We start from the raw sequence: 22,449 nt of genomic DNA on the forward strand, positions 1-22,449 counted from the left end.
TGTCCAAGAGCAAGGAGTAGGCCGCCGCCCGCGACCCAAGACAAACCGCAGCCCGCGCCACCCGACAGTTGCCCCAGCTGTAACCAGTCGTCCAGGGCAGCCCCGGTCCACACCGCCGCCACCACCACCACGCCGCAGCTTCCTCCGTCTAGCGGCAAGGAGGGAACCACCAACCGTGGCCCAAGCCACCTGCAGGCTGCAGCCCGTGGCCACCGGGAGCCGTAGGCAGGGCCTCGTCGTACCTCCACCCCTTAGGCTGCACCACCACACCTCCCCACCCCAACCAACAGCAGGGCGGGGACGACCGTGTGCCTCGCTGCCCGTAGCCTTGGCCAGCTGATAGGACGCAGCCAACCCCGCGCACCACCTGGGGAGAGACCACCCGCAGCCGCCGCGCGTCGTCGGAGCCGCAGGGCGCCCTTACACCACTGTGAAGCAGAGGACCGGCCGCCCTGCACGCCTGCCACCGCACTGCTGGGCCCCGCGACAGCATGACACCCCAGCGCGCCGCGCAGACCCGCGCCTAGCATTGCACGCGCTGAGGGGGAGAGGCGCCCCCGCCGCCAATCACGCCGGCCGAGCTTTGCCCGACGGCACCTCTAGGCGGCGGTGGGGGAGGAGGACTGGGAGGGCGGAACGAGGGGCGGCGGCGCTAGGGTTCCCCCGGTCACCCGCAGGAGAGACGCGGGGGATGCAGGGGTGTTGGTCCGACCCAATAGGCATGTACAGTCCCCACTGAGACTTTTTGGCCATCAAATTTATATGGCTAACTAACCATTAACTTTATAGCATGAATCCATTCTAATGGTAAAAATCCAATAGTGTTATATTAGCTAGTATTTCGTACGATTTTGAGTGTTTTACTATTAGTTATTGGCCAAAGATGATTTTTTTTTAATGATTATACGCGATCTAGGCTGAATGCAGCTATGCAGCCTAGGAATACAGCGTCCTGGAAGATGCTATCAGTGAAGACACATATATAATCTTGGTTTTTTTTTGTGTTTAACAAGTACTTCTTTCGTCTTAAAATTCTTGTCTTAACTTTGTCTATAAATGGATGTATCAAAATAATAGATGTTACTAGATATATTCATCTCTAGACAAATTTTTTGATACGAAGGGAGTAGTAGCGTGCATAGAACTATCTGAAGGTGCAACTGAGAGTGACATTGTCAAACGAACAAACCGGTAGTGTATATCCAGTTCCTGTTGACGTTGTGGAGGTATTGACGTGCAAGCAATGATAGTAGCCGCCTCCCCGATATCACAAATCACAATTTGGCTGGCTGCTCAATTCCAAATCATCGCAGTGGTAAGCTGGTAAGTGTATTCAGCGCAAGTGGTGCCAAGACCGACGATCAAAGTCTTGCCTTTTCGCACCAACTTTTTCTTGTTAGTATAGGGCCCTCTTTCCAATTTCAAAAGTGATGCATGCATGCACATTCATATAATCTCCATTATATGACCTAACTGTCTACGTTTGTGTGATGTGTCCGCATATGAAGAGTACTAGTCGTCAAGTCCTGCATTCGCACAGGTTTGAATTTTACCTAATAATCATTTTAACTTTGTTATGTGATCAAAGTTATGCACTGATATATTTAATTTCATTTTGCAACCTCTACTGGGATTGCTGGATTATTGTACTCACCAACATCGTCATGCAATATCTTATGTGGTAGTAAGAAGATGTTGTACTCCCCGTAAAAAAAATGCATTACATAATTATCATCTTTTCTTTAAAAAATAATACACCAAATTAATCTGATGCTAATATTTATGCACAGATATAAACTGATGGTAACATTAAATTCTTGCGAAATTTAGCACTAAAAAAATGCAAGATAGCATGCTTGTGTACAATAATGTTTTACAAATTTGCAATCTTCTGATTAAATTATACTGTAACCAAAGTAATCTTTGATGATGATAGTAGCCCCCCGCGTGCGTCGTTTTCTCTGACTATATGCACGATTAAAATCTGTCCAGGATTGTCTGTCTCCGTGGTCCGTGCCCACGCATGACTGCATCGATCTACTACTACCTTACTGCTCCACAGCCATGTCTGCGGGACAAGCCATGCTGCTGGCTATGCGTCCAGCCCGACGCTACCCGTCAGTTGCTGCATGCTCTAGTCGGCGATATGCAAAGGAAGCGCGCGCGTGGGGACGTAGGTGCCCGAACTGGAGAGCAAATTAATATACTCCCTTTTTTTCAATTTATACGGCTCAAATCTGAAATCTCATCAATCAAGATGAATTGTGAGTGGATGACACTAGTTTTAACTAGCCAATGAAACATTTCTCACATATTCAATTTTTAAGGCAATAAATGCAGCATCCTCCTTTTTATTGGACTTGCATGATGGATGTAAAAAACAATGCAAGCATAGCCACTCATCTCTTTTTTCTAAACTTTATGAATTAAATATGGCGTGAGACTCAAAGCACTTTAATTTAATTAGACTAAAAATGAGCCTAATGGAAATCTAAAATTTTTAAGATGAGTTCTATAAACCAGAAAGAAGGGAGTAGGTAGGAAGGAAAGAAGATGCGGGATGGGGTCAAGAAGCTGCAAAGATGGAGGAGGCCAATGCAAGAAGAAGATGAGCGCCATGGGAGGCCTGCCATGTGGCATGCGGCTGACCGCACGGTCGAGCAGAGCTCAAGCTCCCTTGGTCGATGGACAAGTTTGATCCGTCGCGATAAATAAAGTCAGGACATATCCCCGCGTGCGTGCCAAGACGAATTTCTCCCTAGTCGTCTGCTCACTTCTTGACCAGACAACTTCAGCACAAGCGCAACTCGTCCTCCTCCAAGGTCTGACGGCGATGGGAGATAAACTAGAGGATTGGATGGAGGACCAAAACACCTAGCATGCAAAAATACCAAGCAAGACCGAGACAGCATTCACGTATGGCTCCTCAGGCCGCCCGATGGCAGTCGTATTCCTCTGTGCACTCCAAACCAAAGCAACAATTAATACAGCCCAAAAACTAGCGACCGACACCACCCTGCTACCCGAGAAGATTAGAAAAGAGGGAAATAACATCGCGCTGAGTCATACAACTTTTATCTAACGTCCAGTTTAACGATGCACAAACTTGTAAAATACATGTTTTTTCTCATCAAACTTGCACGGGCGTGCAAATACAATCATATTCTACCATATCCACCATACCAAATGCACGTGTGGCTTGCCGACGTGGCGGGCACCCACTACACTAGTAAAAAAAGGCTTTTAGCCCGGTCCGGTTGAGCCATTAGTCCCGGTTCTCGAACCGGGACTAATGCTAGCCCTGGTTCGGCCCTGAACCGGGGCTAATGGCCTTTCACGTGGCGGGGCTGGGAGCGAGGGGGGAGGGGTATTAGTCCCGATTCGTATTACGAACCGAGGCTATTTCTTTGTTGTTTTTTCTGAGCAATTTTTGGATTTAAGGTTTTGCACTAAATTGGATGGGCTATTTTGCTGCCCTCTATTTTTCCATTTATTTGTTTTAGGCATTTTTTAATTCTTGTTTTGCACTAAATTGGATGGTACATACACAACAATAAAGGAACAACTATATTGCACATCGACACAAATATATTACACCATCTCATCCGTCGTGCTTTGTCGAACATATTTATAAAATGTAGACACAAGTTACATGCACATGTATGCATCTTTTTTACACTATATCATTTCATATCATTTCCGTCGAATGACAATACTATTCTCCCTTAACATCTAGGACCTCTGCATCTAAGAATCCGGCAATTTCCTCTTGAATTGCTCATACACGTTTCTGTGGTAGAAGACCGTCCCGCAACTGTTCGATCTAATTTAAAGAAGGGGTCAATATATATATCAATGAAAACAAACACAATTCACGGTAATAAAATAAAGTTGTGAGTATTGTTTATCGTACTTCGGTTTTTTTATGTCTCGGGTTTTGCCCTTCTGATGGGTTGTCTGTCGAATGAACTCGCAAACATAGATCCACATAAATTGTTCCCGTGTTCCTGCCTCAAGCACTTTACGAGAACAGAGTTCAATCAAAAACATAATCAAGAATTATAATGGGATTGAAACTAGAATAAAGAGATGTGCGGATCTAGCTAGTAGTTACTTACATCTATTTGTTTAAATGTAAGCTCTGACTTCCAATCACCTCGAGCCTTGGCGGTGAACCGTTTCCAAGCCCTGCCAAGAAAAGGAAATGAATAAAGGAGTTCTATATTAATTCCTTGCTATCAGAAAATGAACGAGAAGTTGCCGATATAGTGTCATAATTATTAAAATTACCTCTGGAGACATTCCTACATGTTCGCCCATTCAATGAGGGGTGTGGGTTTCGGGTCCATGACTATTACTTGTCCCTCGTCAGGTACAATGATTAATAAAATAAAGTGGAATCTGCGCACGCATAACGAGTCAATTATATGTACACTTATAATAACATCGAGTAAACGAAAATAGAATGTGTGTATAGTAACACTCACTTGAAGTTGTAAGGAAATAATATTTCCCTTTTGGTACTGCAAAACCTTAACCCTTGTACCAAGTTATTCTCTGTCTTGCGGGGATTCGTTGCGAGACTTTGATGATGATTGTAATATGGGTTAATGAACCCAATGTCATACATTTGTCCTCTTTTGCATTCGAGAATCTTCATTCTGCAAAATTAATATAGTGATGAGTAAGATTATACATGCAAGAACGAGCTGAGTAAAACTTAATGATATAAATTAATAATACTTACAAAAAAAAGACACTGATGATAGATTTGTCGAGGGCGCCTTGTTTGTATAACTGAAATAATTCGTCGAATTCAATCATTAGCACGTCTCGTCCACTCCAGAAATGCTCGTCTTCATATGCAACGTAGATCCAGTGTTGATGTTTAGTACATGCTTGCATGTACTAGGCATGCAATCTTCGCATTTTGGTTGGTAGCTTGTTGACTAACTCAGATTTGACGAAAGGAGACTCGTACCGGTACACGTATGTTACGTCAGCGAATTCCTGCAGATGGTCTAAGTACTCTGAAATAGACATGCCTTGAGCCTTGGCCACTTCTACGTATATTGCAACAAACTCCGGATCGATAGCAGCTGTTTCATCATTCCTCTGTTTGACCGCAGCTCCACTCGAGCACACCTTTGTATCGGAATACACTTTGAGCGGGGGCGCGATTGTTTTTTCTGTTGTCCGAGCTGGGCAACTGATTTCCCGCTGGACGTACTATTGTTCAACCGCTCTTTTTTGCCTGAGTCGACTTGGGAATAGAGCGTTCATAGTCTGCTGGCAACGATGGCGGGGGATCTGCAAGGTTTTTCAGCATTTTCACGCACGCGCCGTGATCTTCTGGGGTGTTCGGGTACTATGGTTCTTCCGGCTTCTTCTTGTTAGCCACTTCAGCCTTCCACTGTTGATGCTGGGCGTCTGCCCTCTTAATATTGTCCTCTCCAGTATAGTCTCAAGGTCTCTTCTCCATATCCATATGAGGTACTTTTGGGAGGGGTGACAACTTACGTTTCGGTGATCGGAACTTTCTGCCGCCACTATTAGTGGTGGTACGTTTCCGCTTTTTTGCTCTGATCCTCAGTGGACGGAGACGGCTGACGGGGCGGTGGAGACGGTTGCGCTGGAGACTGGTGAGGCGGCGAAGACGACGGTTACGGTGGAGACTGGTGAGGTGGAGGCGAAGAAGGATTGCTGCTATGAGGAGTCGGTGGCCTTGGCGTCCAATTTGGAAGCAAGATGTCCTCCTTTGGCCATACAACGGTTTGTTTCTTGACTTCTCCAAGTTGAGTCAAATCCCTATCTTCACCTGTAGGGTGGTCGAGCTTCAGCTCCTCATAATCTTTCATCACTTCATCCACCGCGACGACAGCGTAATCTTCTGGAACTGGAGAGCAATGCCAAGTTGGATTATGTCCAATTGGTATGGCCATGCCGACCGCCACCGTCAACCTTAAGTTAGCAAGTTTCACCTTTAGCTCACAAGGTGTGCTCTCTGTGATATCATCCACTGGGTAGCGACGAGGAGGATCCGTCGTTAGTGCATCATCACCATCATCTTGGAGCTGCATGGAAGCGACACTGCTTTTCCGATTCGATGCAGCTTCTATCATGAGCCGCTGAGATTGGCCGCTACCTTGTTCTCTGTCGATTTGATCCTGCTGCAGCCGCTTTACTGCTTCTTCTAGATTATGCAGCCGGTGTGCCTCAGCCGCTTTAATTATCACGTGTCTCCTTTTCCTTTCTCCTGTGATGGCTTCTATCGATAAATCTCTTCCTTTCCTCGGAGAACGCAAGAATCCACGGCGGGGAGCCTGGTAAGCCTCGTGCTCACCCTTTGTGTTCCTTATTCCCAAGGGCGCGTGTGAGCTCGTCGTTCTCTCTATCGGGTAAGAACTGTCCCTCTTCAACATCCTGTACTGCATGTCTAATCTCCTCGATGGATAGGGGATTATATTTGTGTCTTTGGTTATATATTGTCTTCCCTTCTGCGTCCAACAAGCCCCCCTGCCCGTAAAACCAGTTTCTTACCCGTTCGAGCCATCTTAAGGGCTGTGGAGTGATATTATTGTCCAGAAATGATGCCTCAAGTTCTTCCCACTTAGCCATCTTACCGCCGTAGCCACCAGGCCCCATAATATGGTGGTACTTCTTCTTACCTGCATTCATCCTATTTGTTGCAGACTTTTTCAAGGCGTCCTTCAATTTCTTGTACGCCACAAATTCGGCCAGTAGTCTTTAATCTTCTCATAGCCGTGATCGAAATCTGGAGTCTTATCTTTCAAGATAAAATCCTGGTGCAATCTTTTTTTTCAGCCCCTGAATAGATCGGCCATCTTCTTAAGAGCCCACTCCTTGACTTTTTTCTCTAGGGCCTCTTTTCACCTCTTCATTTCCTCCTCATTTGGCTCCTCCTCATCTGGATCCACCTCTGGCGCCGACAGGGTGAAATGAAGCATGAGCTTTCTCCAAAGGTTTTCTTTGGCTGCTGTGCCGACATATGAGACTCCTTCCTCCCTTGGCTTAATCCATTCTCGAGTGGTGATAGGGATGTGGTCCCTTACAACAACTCTGCATGCCTTCACAAACTTCTGCTTTACATCTGTGGGAGCAATTGCTTGCCCGACATTTGAGACTGTTTCAATCATGTATCTCTCACCGTCATCCAGCTTCTTGGTTGGGCCTCGTTTCGTCCGTACTGAAGATTTGCTCGATCCGGAGGGCTTGGGGAGCCGTCGCCAAATACGCTCGCCGGGGGGCGTCGCTGTAGAGTGCGGTCGCTCATCCCGACCGTTGGACGCCTGTGCTGCCAGGGTGCCGCATCGGAAGAGGCGGTGTCTCAGATGAAGGCCGCCGCACCTGGGGAAGAAGCGACAGAGTCGAGGGCCATCGCGCGCTCCGTGATGGAAGCAGTCAGTTGGAGATGCCTCTGCGCCGAGGCCGAGGGCCATGGCTAAGCCGTGGGCGTTGTCTGGTTGGTGCGTCGGTGGGAGAGGTCGAGGCCGCGCCTTGATGCTCGTGGGCGGGATGGCCATGTTACGCACCGACCGGTGGCCGTCTCCGTCGAGGCAAGGGATGGCCTCCTTTCTTCTCGTTCCTGGTGCCTAATCGCTCTAGGTTAGGGCAAAGTGCTGACAACGTGTTAAAGTAAAACGAGATTGAATGAAAGTGAATGGACGATTAGTCGTGTTTCTATTGATTCTCAAGTATATATACATCTGAAAGAGGTGCGAAGAAGAGATATCTGTTCAGAGGCATCCCTCCAGAACAGGTGCGTGTTAGCAATAGAGAGAGAGAAGAGACACGCATGTTCAGGGTTGGACACATCCCTTTGCTAATAAACTAATCTACTAATTAGTTTCTAACAATTATGATTAATTTGCAGATTAATCAAAGGTTAGGAGTATCAGATATATTTCACATATTGTATGACATACCATATATTTAATGAAGATAGTTAGGTATTAAGACCAAGCAGGTTTATATTTCACATATTGTATGACATCCTTTAGAGTACTTTAGTTACAAGAATTTTTCAGATTTCAAGGCATCATTTTCATTTCGCACCCCCCTCAATTCCTAAAGACGGCCGTGGGTCAGGATGGACACGGTCCGAGCCGGTCCAGTCGCGGTCCGAGCTGACGTTTCGACTGGCCGCCGACGGTCCGGTCCGGACCGGACCGAGCAGCCCGGTGGTCCTGATTTCAGGGACCGGACCGGCAGATGTAAAGCTCGGTGCGGACCGCCGATCCTCACGGTCCAACGACGTCCGGTGACTGTCATGTGGACCCAGGGTGTCGGAGCGGTGGTCGGGACAACAACACGATGGCCGGAGACGGAGAAGACACACCTGAGAAGCGGCGGCGCGGTGGCCGGGGCGCGAGGGCACAAGGGAAAGGCACGGGAGAGAGAGGGAGATGCACGACCGCACGGATGAGAGGGCGAGCAGCCCGCGGAGGAGCGGCGACGCGAGGCAGTGGCGCCGGGGAAAGGAGGGGAGAGCAGGGAAGAGGAAGATGAAGTCACGCGGCGGCGTCCTGGGCATGGACGAGGGAGAGAGAGCAGCAGTTAGGTCACACAGCGCACGCACGCGTAGTCTTTATGGGTTGAATCTCTCTTCATTAGTTTTGTTGGGCTGGTCCTTCGGTCCTCCGGGCCGGAACGAGTTTGCACCGGACCGGACAGACCAAATTTTAGTCTTTTTTTCACGGACCGGACCGGCCATATTATTTCACGAGCCGGGCCCGTGCGATCCGGTCCATAACGGGCTACGAGCCGGGCCGAAAGCCCGCTCGTCACGTCCAGGCTGAGCCCTGGGTGTGGGAAAAGAAAACATAATGGATGTTCCAGAAAAGTGTTTTTGAAAGCACTTTAGAACATCATTTTTGTTTTTTCGCCCACAACTTCACAAATATCATTTCATCATGAAAAATTGCATGCATGTAGAAAAACATCAAAGTTTCCTGTAAAAAAAAATCAGATTTTTTAAAAACTTTTTTAGTATTTTTTCGGATTTTATTGTTCATCCGGGATCACTGAAGCTCGGGATCACATAAGTACTTTCGAATATAAGAGCATTTAGATCACTATTTTAATGATCTAAATGCTTACGGAGGGGGTAATAAAGAACCACAGTTCTCTTGAGAACGCATCTATTAAGATAATAAGATTAATACTAAATGTATAAGAAAAGTAAAAAAAGAACTTCTTAAACTCTCTAGAACCTCATGTCTGATGGTTTTACCTGATTGTTGGCTGCGTGTGTAAAGTTTTTGGGAATGGACTTGATTTCTAGAACCCTCTACGACTTACTGTAGAGCTATTATTGCATAATGCAATTGTTCAACATTTATTTGGTACAACTGTAAAGCAACGTAGCTCTGAGAGCCACTAGTAACTGAAGTGATACGTAAAACCTTTAGTACCATATATATCTAGTAATAGCTTGTCTATGCAACACTGTTCTGAATTTCTTCAGTTGAGGCTTCTGTTTCTGCTCCATGCTCCCCTATGAATTTGAGGTATGCATCTCGGATTGCATGCATCTCTGCCGCTGCATCTCCCGTAGTTGTTCGGTCTCGCGGGTGTTGCCTTGAGCAGGATATGCCAAGCCTGAAAACTGAAACCAATAACTCCATGATTCTAATACTTGTAGTGTTATCCCATTGTCCGCTGTGCAGCCACATTGTTGGGTCAGCTATCTCCAGGGTCCTATCTTGAAGTGCATCCTCAACAAACTTATGAAGATCCAATGAATCTCTAAACATGCCTTCTGTTGGGCTCCTTCCAGTAAACATCTCAAGCAGCAATATGCCAAGGCTATAAATATCACCAGCTGTAGAGACCGCAGATCCTTCTCCATACTCTGCAATTATGCAAAGTCTTGTGGTTAGCATGGAATACTTGAGTGAAAAGTAATAATAAAATTAGAAGTTTTAGTCACCTGGAGCAACATAGCCTATGGAACCTTTAATTCCAGTTGAGCCATATGAACTTTGCATCCCCTCACTTGTATTTTCTTGAAGAATTCTTGATATGCCAAAGTCTCCAACTCGGGCGCTCATGTCTTCAGCAAGAAGAATATTGCTTGGCTTAATATCACAATGGATCACCAATGGTTGGCAGTAGCGGTGCAGATATTCTACTGCATCCACAATATCGACAGCAATATCGAACCTCTGGGCAAGGCTGAGCGTGTTGTTTGCAGTGGGATCTTGAGATGGTTGATGAAGCCAGCTATCCAAGTTACCATTGGGCATGAATTCAAAAACCAATGCCTTGAACTCTTGACCTTGGTGGTTGATGCTCGAACAAGAAGTAATGATCTTTATGAGACAACGGTGTCTTATCCTTCTCATAGCCTCACATTCAGCCTCAAAACTCTTCGAATACCTAGATCGACCAAGGTTAAACACCTTGACAGCCAATTCTGTTTCTTCATTGTCCAAAACACACTTATAAACCGCACCATAACTTCCTTTCCCAAGCAAGTTGGCTTCTGAAAATTCGTTAGTTCCTTTCAGTAATGCAGGATAGGGGATTCTTCTGTAATGGCCATCAACAATTGAATCTTTTGCTACTGCGTTCTGGCTTGATTTGAGCTTCTTACAAAGTCTCCAAACAAGAACAATCACTGCAAGTAAGAACATGATTGCTCCAACTGCTGCTAGAGAAATTACCAGAGATTTTGGCATTTTTTTTCTCTTCTTGCTTAAGACCCCTGTGGGGCACGGAGCCAAATGAAGTTGAGGTGTACCACCACACAAATTGACATTCCCAACAACCGCTAAATGAGTGATGTTTCTGAAAACACCTACATTTGGCACCTCTCCTTGCAAATTATTGTAGGATATATCCAATTCAGACAATGACGACAATTTTTCTAGAACTAGTGGGATTGATCCTGACAAGTTGTTGTGTGCTACGTACAACTCTCGCAGGTTTCCAATATTGCCAATGGCATCCGGAATATTACCAGAGAACTTGTTCATGGTCAGGTTCAATATACTGAGCCCCCTTATATTTGTCAGTGACTGAGGTATGTTTCCCTCAAAGGAATTGTTGTCTAAGAATAGTTGTTCCAATACCATGCAATTCTGTATGCTGTCGGGTATCTTGCCAGACAGCTGGTTTCCTGATAGAACTAGTAGGTTAAGGTTTGCCAAGCTACCAACTTCATTGGGAAGGGGTCCGGAAAGGGAATTGTATGACAAGTCCAAATACCAAGAAAGGCTAGGTAACCTGAAAATTTCTTTGGGTATTGAACCGTTGAGATGGTAATTCATTTTTAAATCAAGTACAATGAGGTTTTTCAACTTCCCCAGGCTTGCCGGAATTGGTCCCTCCAAGTTGCTATTACGTGCATAAAGCTTATTCAATTGTGAAAGGTTTCCTAGCGATGGCGGTATGAGCCCAGACAAGCTATTGTTGTACAATGCTAAATCGATCAAGTTCTGTAGCTTACCGATGCTCTTTGGGATCATTCCGGACATGGAAGTATTTACTATCGCAAGTGTTTGTAGACCAATCAAATTGCCTATATCTGCAGGAATACTCCCAGAGATCCTATTGTCACCTAAGTGCAAGTACTGGAGAGTCGTTGACAGGTTCACAATTGAACCTGGTAGTTGTCCTTGAAAAGAATTGCTGCTGAGTACCAATAGCTGCAGTTGGCTGCAGTTTGCCAAAGACGTGATGAATTCCCAACCCTTGTTGTCATTCGCTTCAAGCTTATTGTTATTCAAGTTCAAATATTGAAGTGCTGCCAGCTTCCCAAACGCGGGAGAAAAGTACCCACTAAATCTGTTGCTATCAAAGCCAACTGATAAGAGGGAAGATATGTTGGATATTGATGATGGGATTGTTCCAGTGAAGTTATTACCAGACAGGCCAAGATATTTTAACTTGGGGAACTTGTTTCCGATACTATCCAAACTCCCGTACATCATATTTGTCCCTACATCAAATAGTTGTAGCGATGACCAATTGTAGAGAGAAGTCGGAATCATACCGTTGATGAGGTTTCTGGCGATGCTGAACTGTTGCATGCCCTGGATGCTTCCGAGCCGTGGTGGGATTGAGCCCACGAGCTGGTTGCGAGAGAGATCAAGGATTTCCAAATGGGACAGATTGGCCAGCGATGGAGGGATGAGCCCTGTGAAGCTGTTGTTACTCAGTGATATCCTTACCAGGGACGTGAGCTTCTCTCCGAGCTCAGCCGGGATGCGCCCGCCAAGCTTGTTGTTTAGCAGTCCCATTATGGCCATGCTGACACATGAGCTCAGGTTCACTGGTAACGTGCCTGAGAAGGAGTTGTCACCCAAGTCGAGCCTATGCAGGCGGCGGAGGCGGCCGAGGCTCGCTGGTATCTCCCCGTGCAACCAGTTGAAGCTCAGGTTAAGCGTCCGCAGGAACGTGAGGTTCCCGATGGCCGGTGAGAGTTCTCCGGCGAGCGCCTTGTTGTTCAATCTCAGCGCCACCACCCGCGCTGGCCTTCGGTGGCTGCATGTCACACCTTCCCAGCTGCAAAAGCTGGCGCTGCTATTCCAGGAGGCTAGCGAGCCGCCATCGCTGACCTGCGCTCTGAAAGCAAGCAACGCAGCCTCGTCGTGGTCGCTACCACTCACGGTCGCAGTAGTCAGGACGGCCAGGAATGAGCATAGCAAACTCATGATCCCCATTGCCATTGCTTGGTTTGGTTAGCAAGTACTGTAGTTGTAGTAGTAGCATCTGTGTGTGTGTATATATATTTATATATAACAGTATGTGTTGCGTGATTGCGTTGAGCATGTTGCTAATATTCCAAGGATGTACAAATAAACGCTCTTGTCAACGGTCGGAGCTGGACAAGTTTTTCATGTGTTCACATGACATGTTGTTCTCAAACTATTAGGCCTCGTTTGGTTAAGGGGGATTGGAGAGGATTTAAGAGGGAGGGAATTCAGGGGATTGGATGAATCCCTTTGTTTCACCCAATCCTCTCAAATCCCCGGGTTTTTGCTTCCACTAGTCCTCCGAGGAGGGTTTTGAAACACATGGATAGGAAGGGATTGAAGGGGAATGGAGGGGATTGGGCTAAGCAAACCCCTCCTACCAAATGGACGCGCGAGGATCTGTGGGGTTTCTGACCCCCCGGGGATTTTCCTCTCAAATCCTCTCCAATCCCGCTTAACCAAACGAGGCCTTAGTGGGCAGATAAGGCATCCACCTGCCTGCTTGCATTTTATTGTTCTAAAAATCTTCTTTCTTCGAAGCAAATTTAGAATGAAATAGATTGCAGGTATATTGCACATACTCCTACATAACTCCATCTTCACATTTCAGTTTCATGTTTATATGTTCACAGGAAATTCACAGTTTTGACATCTTTGGGTGAAAGATTAGCACAGCTCTGTGTTTCTCATCTGTTTACTGCAATTTGCTGAATGTTTCTAATGTACGTACATGCCATCTTAGATGCTGCGGGTTTTGATGCGATATTGGCCTGCTCATCTTACCAGCTGGTATACAATTAAGACCCATTGTAAGAGCATTGTGTGACTTGCGACGCCGAAAATAGTGATGTGTGTGAATGCGTGACTTGTCCAAGCATGGTTGTCACCGATAAGAGATGTGTGTGCACGCATGTCCAGCCAAGTAAACGAGCCACGGAATTCTCCACCGTCACCGTCATCGATCATTCACGTTCTCATACTAGTTTGAACTTCGTTCTCTGAAGCAACACATGTAATTAAGTCATATGCATATGCACAACTTGTCACGAGTGCCTTTCTTTCTATTGACTAGTTTTATAGCTGCCGTATTATCGATGCAAAATAGAGGCCATGATTGAGCAAGCATGTCCTTTCTAAAAAATTTAATTGTTTGCGATGCCTCGGCACATAATTGAGTAGATCATACCACCAAGTTGCAATTGGCCCTACGTACGTAATCCTGTAGATAGGTCCATGTGAACACGCACCTTGATCCCATCCACCTCTCTTCACCAGAAATACCCCGCTGCATAAATAATTTATAAAACAAAATATGGCGTTTTGATTTTGCATGTTCTCTCAAAACAGGCTTTCGTCCTGCTTTATAAATAAAGCAATACAATGAACAGTACACAACCAAACGATACAAGATGAAGAAAAGACTCTTTTACAAAGCCGAACACAAGATACAACAAGAAGCTTAGCGCTAGTCTAACAACTCGCCTATGACCAATATATGACACCAAAACTCCACGGCAACGCCCCCAAGAGGATGACGACACGATGTGTCGCCGCTGGGGAGTATGAAAACAGATAAGGTTTTTCATCCGGAGCCCTGATACAAGAACGAGACCCACGACTACGCCTTTCAAAAAGGGAACGACACCCATAGGTGCTGTCGGCGCCGACGCTAAGAGCTAAGAATCACCAAGAGGCGCCACTGCCACAACCGCACGAGAGTCAGGCCAGCACCGCCAAATCCGGGCACGAACAGAGCATGCCAGAGTCTTCCACCCTACACCCCTCGGCACACACGGTCGAGAGGCGTAGGCACCACCGTCACCACGGAGCTTACCGGAAAGCTCATTGTGGATCCTGCCATCCAGGACCGTTGTTCCGGCTTCCTCCGAGAACTCAACACCGATGTCAAAACACGCGGCCGCCTCACCAACCAAGCCATGAGCCTCCACCTCGACCGCTACAAAGAAGGACGATACATGCCCGCGATCGGGGACCAAGTCAAACCCTTGCACCGGCGGCCAGCCCACGCTATCGGCCAACTGCCAGCTAGCACTACCGGGAGGGAGGGGGTCGCCCCATCAGATTTGGCACCTCCAGATCCAAACATGGGGACCCCATAGCATCCGGCACCTCCGGCTACCTAGTGGTAGCCGATACCTTCGATCACCAATCTCCCAACTCCATTGGCTCCCCGCGACATGCTCCACCCCTCAACACCACTCCCACCTACAACACCCAGCCATCACGCGACCGCGGTCGAAGATCGTTAACACCCCCCCCCCCGACGTCATCAGGGTAGCGCCACCACCACCACGCCACAGCCACCTCTGTCCAAGAGCAAGGAGTAGGCCGCCGCCCGCGACCCAAGACAAACCGCAGCCCGCGCCACCCGACAGTTGCCCCAGCTGTAACCAGTCGTCCAGGGCAGCCCCGGTCCACACCGCCGCCACCACCACCACGCCGCAGCTTCCTCCGTCTAGCGGCAAGGAGGGAACCACCAACCGTGGCCCAAGCCACCTGCAGGCTGCAGCCCGTGGCCACCGGGAGCCGTAGGCAGGGCCTCGTCGTACCTCCACCCCTTAGGCTGCACCACCACACCTCCCCACCCCAACCAACAGCAGGGCGGGGACGGCCGTGTGCCTCGCTGCCCGTAGCCTTGGCCAGCTGATAGGACGCAGCCAACCCCGCGCACCACCTGGGGAGAGACCACCCGCAGCCGCCGCGCGTCGTCGGAGCCGCAGGGCGCCCTTACACCACTGTGAAGCAGAGGACCGGCCGCCCTGCACGCCTGCCACCGCACTGCTGGGCCCCGCGACAGCATGACACCCCAGCGCGCCGCGCAGACCCGCGCCTAGCATTGCACGCGCTGAGGGGGAGAGGCGCCCCCGCCGCCAATCACGCCGGCCGAGCTTTGCCCGACGGCACCTCTAGGCGGCGGTGGGGGAGGAGGACTGGGAGGGCGGAACGAGGGGCGGCGGCGCTAGGGTTCCCCCGGTCACCCGCAGGAGAGACGCGGGGGATGCAGGGGTGTTGGTCCGACCCAATAGGCATGTACAGTCCCCACTGAGACTTTTTGGCCATCAAATTTATATGGCTAACTAACCATTAACTTTATAGCATGAATCCATTCTAATGGTAAAAATCCAATAGTGTTATATTAGCTAGTATTTCGTACGATTTTGAGTGTTTTACTATTAGTTATTGGCCAAAGATGATTTTTTTTTAATGATTATACGCGATCTAGGCTGAATGCAGCTATGCAGCCTAGGAATACAGCGTCCTGGAAGATGCTATCAGTGAAGACACATATATAATCTTGGTTTTTTTTTGTGTTTAACAAGTACTTCTTTCGTCTTAAAATTCTTGTCTTAACTTTGTCTATAAATGGATGTATCAAAATAATAGATGTTACTAGATATATTCATCTCTAGACAAATTTTTTGATACGAAGGGAGTAGTAGCGTGCATAGAACTATCTGAAGGTGCAACTGAGAGTGACATTGTCAAACGAACAAACCGGTAGTGTATATCCAGTTCCTGTTGACGTTGTGGAGGTATTGACGTGCAAGCAATGATAGTAGCCGCCTCCCCGATATCACAAATCACAATTTGGCTGGCTGCTCAATTCCAAATCATCGCAGTGGTAAGCTGGTAAGTGTATTCAGCGCAAGTGGTGCCAAGACCGACGATCAAAGTCTTGCCTTTTCGCACCAACTTTTTCTTGTTAGTATAGGGCCCTCTTTCCAATTTCAAAAGTGATGCATGCATGCACATTCATATAATCTCCATTATATGACCTAACTGTCTACGTTTGTGTGATGTGTCCGCATATGAAGAGTACTAGTCGTCAAGTCCTGCATTCGCACAGGTTTGAATTTTACCTAATAATCATTTTAACTTTGTTATGTGATCAAAGTTATGCACTGATATATTTAATTTCATTTTGCAACCTCTACTGGGATTGCTGGATTATTGTACTCACCAACATCGTCATGCAATATCTTATGTGGTAGTAAGAAGATGTTGTACTCCCCGTAAAAAAAATGCATTACATAATTATCATCTTTTCTTTAAAAAATAATACACCAAATTAATCTGATGCTAATATTTATGCACAGATATAAACTGATGGTAACATTAAATTCTTGCGAAATTTAGCACTAAAAAAATTGCAAGATAGCATGCTTGTGTACAATAATGTTTTACAAATTTGCAATCTTCTGATTAAATTATACTGTAACCAAAGTAATCTTTGATGATGATAGTAGCCCCCCGCGTGCGTCGTTTTCTCTGACTATATGCACGATTAAAATCTGTCCAGGATTGTCTGTCTCCGTGGTCCGTGCCCACGCATGACTGCATCGATCTACTACTACCTTACTGCTCCACAGCCATGTCTGCGGGACAAGCCATGCTGCTGGCTATGCGTCCAGCCCGACGCTACCCGTCAGTTGCTGCATGCTCTAGTCGGCGATATGCAAAGGAAGCGCGCGCGTGGGGACGTAGGTGCCCGAACTGGAGAGCAAATTAATATACTCCCTTTTTTTCAATTTATACGGCTCAAATCTGAAATCTCATCAATCAAGATGAATTGTGAGTGGATGACACTAGTTTTAACTAGCCAATGAAACATTTCTCACATATTCAATTTTTAAGGCAATAAATGCAGCATCCTCCTTTTTATTGGACTTGCATGATGGATGTAAAAAACAATGCAAGCATAGCCACTCATCTCTTTTTTCTAAACTTTATGAATTAAATATGGCGTGAGACTCAAAGCACTTTAATTTAATTAGACTAAAAATGAGCCTAATGGAAATCTAAAATTTTTAAGATGAGTTCTATAAACCAGAAAGAAGGGAGTAGGTAGGAAGGAAAGAAGATGCGGGATGGGGTCAAGAAGCTGCAAAGATGGAGGAGGCCAATGCAAGAAGAAGATGAGCGCCATGGGAGGCCTGCCATGTGGCATGCGGCTGACCGCACGGTCGAGCAGAGCTCAAGCTCCCTTGGTCGATGGACAAGTTTGATCCGTCGCGATAAATAAAGTCAGGACATATCCCCGCGTGCGTGCCAAGACGAATTTCTCCCTAGTCGTCTGCTCACTTCTTGACCAGACAACTTCAGCACAAGCGCAACTCGTCCTCCTCCAAGGTCTGACGGCGATGGGAGATAAACTAGAGGATTGGATGGAGGACCAAAACACCTAGCATGCAAAAATACCAAGCAAGACCGAGACAGCATTCACGTATGGCTCCTCAGGCCGCCCGATGGCAGTCGTATTCCTCTGTGCACTCCAAACCAAAGCAACAATTAATACAGCCCAAAAACTAGCGACCGACACCACCCTGCTACCCGAGAAGATTAGAAAAGAGGGAAATAACATCGCGCTGAGTCATACAACTTTTATCTAACGTCCAGTTTAACGATGCACAAACTTGTAAAATACATGTTTTTTCTCATCAAACTTGCACGGGCGTGCAAATACAATCATATTCTACCATATCCACCATACCAAATGCACGTGTGGCTTGCCGACGTGGCGGGCACCCACTACACTAGTAAAAAAAGGCTTTTAGCCCGGTCCGGTTGAGCCATTAGTCCCGGTTCTCGAACCGGGACTAATGCTAGCCCTGGTTCGGCCCTGAACCGGGGCTAATGGCCTTTCACGTGGCGGGGCTGGGAGCGAGGGGGGAGGGGTATTAGTCCCGATTCGTATTACGAACCGAGGCTATTTCTTTGTTGTTTTTTCTGAGCAATTTTTGGATTTAAGGTTTTGCACTAAATTGGATGGGCTATTTTGCTGCCCTCTATTTTTCCATTTATTTGTTTTAGGCATTTTTTAATTCTTGTTTTGCACTAAATTGGATGGTACATACACAACAATAAAGGAACAACTATATTGCACATCGACACAAATATATTACACCATCTCATCCGTCGTGCTTTGTCGAACATATTTATAAAATGTAGACACAAGTTACATGCACATGTATGCATCTTTTTTACACTATATCATTTCATATCATTTCCGTCGAATGACAATACTATTCTCCCTTAACATCTAGGACCTCTGCATCTAAGAATCCGGCAATTTCCTCTTGAATTGCTCATACACGTTTCTGTGGTAGAAGACCGTCCCGCAACTGTTCGATCTAATTTAAAGAAGGGGTCAATATATATATCAATGAAAACAAACACAATTCACGGTAATAAAATAAAGTTGTGAGTATTGTTTATCGTACTTCGGTTTTTTTATGTCTCGGGTTTTGCCCTTCTGATGGGTTGTCTGTCGAATGAACTCGCAAACATAGATCCACATAAATTGTTCCCGTGTTCCTGCCTCAAGCACTTTACGAGAACAGAGTTCAATCAAAAACATAATCAAGAATTATAATGGGATTGAAACTAGAATAAAGAGATGTGCGGATCTAGCTAGTAGTTACTTACATCTATTTGTTTAAATGTAAGCTCTGACTTCCAATCACCTCGAGCCTTGGCGGTGAACCGTTTCCAAGCCCTGCCAAGAAAAGGAAATGAATAAAGGAGTTCTATATTAATTCCTTGCTATCAGAAAATGAACGAGAAGTTGCCGATATAGTGTCATAATTATTAAAATTACCTCTGGAGACATTCCTACATGTTCGCCCATTCAATGAGGGGTGTGGGTTTCGGGTCCATGACTATTACTTGTCCCTCGTCAGGTACAATGATTAATAAAATAAAGTGGAATCTGCGCACGCATAACGAGTCAATTATATGTACACTTATAATAACATCGAGTAAACGAAAATAGAATGTGTGTATAGTAACACTCACTTGAAGTTGTAAGGAAATAATATTTCCCTTTTGGTACTGCAAAACCTTAACCCTTGTACCAAGTTATTCTCTGTCTTGCGGGGATTCGTTGCGAGACTTTGATGATGATTGTAATATGGGTTAATGAACCCAATGTCATACATTTGTCCTCTTTTGCATTCGAGAATCTTCATTCTGCAAAATTAATATAGTGATGAGTAAGATTATACATGCAAGAACGAGCTGAGTAAAACTTAATGATATAAATTAATAATACTTACAAAAAAAAGACACTGATGATAGATTTGTCGAGGGCGCCTTGTTTGTATAACTGAAATAATTCGTCGAATTCAATCATTAGCACGTCTCGTCCACTCCAGAAATGCTCGTCTTCATATGCAACGTAGATCCAGTGTTGATGTTTAGTACATGCTTGCATGTACTAGGCATGCAATCTTCGCATTTTGGTTGGTAGCTTGTTGACTAACTCAGATTTGACGAAAGGAGACTCGTACCGGTACACGTATGTTACGTCAGCGAATTCCTGCAGATGGTCTAAGTACTCTGAAATAGACATGCCTTGAGCCTTGGCCACTTCTACGTATATTGCAACAAACTCCGGATCGATAGCAGCTGTTTCATCATTCCTCTGTTTGACCGCAGCTCCACTCGAGCACACCTTTGTATCGGAATACACTTTGAGCGGGGGCGCGATTGTTTTTTCTGTTGTCCGAGCTGGGCAACTGATTTCCCGCTGGACGTACTATTGTTCAACCGCTCTTTTTTGCCTGAGTCGACTTGGGAATAGAGCGTTCATAGTCTGCTGGCAACGATGGCGGGGGATCTGCAAGGTTTTTCAGCATTTTCACGCACGCGCCGTGATCTTCTGGGGTGTTCGGGTACTATGGTTCTTCCGGCTTCTTCTTGTTAGCCACTTCAGCCTTCCACTGTTGATGCTGGGCGTCTGCCCTCTTAATATTGTCCTCTCCAGTATAGTCTCAAGGTCTCTTCTCCATATCCATATGAGGTACTTTTGGGAGGGGTGACAACTTACGTTTCGGTGATCGGAACTTTCTGCCGCCACTATTAGTGGTGGTACGTTTCCGCTTTTTTGCTCTGATCCTCAGTGGACGGAGACGGCTGACGGGGCGGTGGAGACGGTTGCGCTGGAGACTGGTGAGGCGGCGAAGACGACGGTTACGGTGGAGACTGGTGAGGTGGAGGCGAAGAAGGATTGCTGCTATGAGGAGTCGGTGGCCTTGGCGTCCAATTTGGAAGCAAGATGTCCTCCTTTGGCCATACAACGGTTTGTTTCTTGACTTCTCCAAGTTGAGTCAAATCCCTATCTTCACCTGTAGGGTGGTCGAGCTTCAGCTCCTCATAATCTTTCATCACTTCATCCACCGCGACGACAGCGTAATCTTCTGGAACTGGAGAGCAATGCCAAGTTGGATTATGTCCAATTGGTATGGCCATGCCGACCGCCACCGTCAACCTTAAGTTAGCAAGTTTCACCTTTAGCTCACAAGGTGTGCTCTCTGTGATATCATCCACTGGGTAGCGACGAGGAGGATCCGTCGTTAGTGCATCATCACCATCATCTTGGAGCTGCATGGAAGCGACACTGCTTTTCCGATTCGATGCAGCTTCTATCATGAGCCGCTGAGATTGGCCGCTACCTTGTTCTCTGTCGATTTGATCCTGCTGCAGCCGCTTTACTGCTTCTTCTAGATTATGCAGCCGGTGTGCCTCAGCCGCTTTAATTATCACGTGTCTCCTTTTCCTTTCTCCTGTGATGGCTTCTATCGATAAATCTCTTCCTTTCCTCGGAGAACGCAAGAATCCACGGCGGGGAGCCTGGTAAGCCTCGTGCTCACCCTTTGTGTTCCTTATTCCCAAGGGCGCGTGTGAGCTCGTCGTTCTCTCTATCGGGTAAGAACTGTCCCTCTTCAACATCCTGTACTGCATGTCTAATCTCCTCGATGGATAGGGGATTATATTTGTGTCTTTGGTTATATATTGTCTTCCCTTCTGCGTCCAACAAGCCCCCCTGCCCGTAAAACCAGTTTCTTACCCGTTCGAGCCATCTTAAGGGCTGTGGAGTGATATTATTGTCCAGAAATGATGCCTCAAGTTCTTCCCACTTAGCCATCTTACCGCCGTAGCCACCAGGCCCCATAATATGGTGGTACTTCTTCTTACCTGCATTCATCCTATTTGTTGCAGACTTTTTCAAGGCGTCCTTCAATTTCTTGTACGCCACAAATTCGGCCAGTAGTCTTTAATCTTCTCATAGCCGTGATCGAAATCTGGAGTCTTATCTTTCAAGATAAAATCCTGGTGCAATCTTTTTTTTCAGCCCCTGAATAGATCGGCCATCTTCTTAAGAGCCCACTCCTTGACTTTTTTCTCTAGGGCCTCTTTTCACCTCTTCATTTCCTCCTCATTTGGCTCCTCCTCATCTGGATCCACCTCTGGCGCCGACAGGGTGAAATGAAGCATGAGCTTTCTCCAAAGGTTTTCTTTGGCTGCTGTGCCGACATATGAGACTCCTTCCTCCCTTGGCTTAATCCATTCTCGAGTGGTGATAGGGATGTGGTCCCTTACAACAACTCTGCATGCCTTCACAAACTTCTGCTTTACATCTGTGGGAGCAATTGCTTGCCCGACATTTGAGACTGTTTCAATCATGTATCTCTCACCGTCATCCAGCTTCTTGGTTGGGCCTCGTTTCGTCCGTACTGAAGATTTGCTCGATCCGGAGGGCTTGGGGAGCCGTCGCCAAATACGCTCGCCGGGGGGCGTCGCTGTAGAGTGCGGTCGCTCATCCCGACCGTTGGACGCCTGTGCTGCCAGGGTGCCGCATCGGAAGAGGCGGTGTCTCAGATGAAGGCCGCCGCGCCTGGGGAAGAAGCGACAGAGTCGAGGGCCA

The 22,449-nt window shown here is 46.7% G+C and overlaps 1 protein-coding gene and 2 long non-coding RNA genes across 3 annotated transcripts; all 3 read right to left on the reverse strand.

Annotated features, from left to right (window-relative positions):
- Positions 1-3,591: 3,591 nt before the first annotated feature.
- On the reverse strand, positions 3,592-4,012 carry LOC123421172. Its single transcript, XR_006619528.1, has 2 exons — positions 3,914-4,012; positions 3,592-3,823 (listed from the first exon to the last, which is right to left on the reverse strand). It is a non-coding gene; the product is annotated as an uncharacterized LOC123421172 (long non-coding RNA).
- Positions 4,013-9,149: 5,137 nt separating this feature from the next.
- Positions 9,150-12,841, reverse strand: LOC123421180 (putative receptor-like protein kinase At3g47110). Its single transcript, XM_045107501.1, has 2 exons — positions 9,953-12,841; positions 9,150-9,874 (listed from the first exon to the last, which is right to left on the reverse strand). Exons 1-2 carry the CDS (start codon positions 12,693-12,695, stop codon positions 9,459-9,461), a joined length of 3,159 nt encoding a protein of 1,052 aa, XP_044963436.1. The 5' UTR covers positions 12,696-12,841; the 3' UTR covers positions 9,150-9,458.
- Positions 12,842-18,642: 5,801 nt separating this feature from the next.
- Positions 18,643-19,063, reverse strand: LOC123421182. Its single transcript, XR_006619536.1, has 2 exons — positions 18,965-19,063; positions 18,643-18,874 (listed from the first exon to the last, which is right to left on the reverse strand). It is a non-coding gene; the product is annotated as an uncharacterized LOC123421182 (long non-coding RNA).
- Between the last annotated feature and the right edge of the window lie 3,386 nt (positions 19,064-22,449).

This window comes from Hordeum vulgare, unplaced genomic scaffold (genome assembly GCF_904849725.1).
Source record: "Hordeum vulgare subsp. vulgare unplaced genomic scaffold, MorexV3_pseudomolecules_assembly, whole genome shotgun sequence".
NCBI lineage: Eukaryota > Viridiplantae > Streptophyta > Magnoliopsida > Poales > Poaceae > Hordeum > Hordeum vulgare.

Bases quoted from the DNA above. Each gene is read 5' to 3' on its own strand.
- LOC123421180 (XM_045107501.1), bottom strand. From the start codon at position 12,695: ATGGCAATGGGGATCATGAGTTTGCTATGCTCATTCCTGGCCGTCCTG. The intron at 9,875-9,952 runs GTGACTAAAACT...GCATAATTGCAG, and splicing joins CATAGGCTATGTTGCTCCAG to AGTATGGAGAAGGATCTGCG.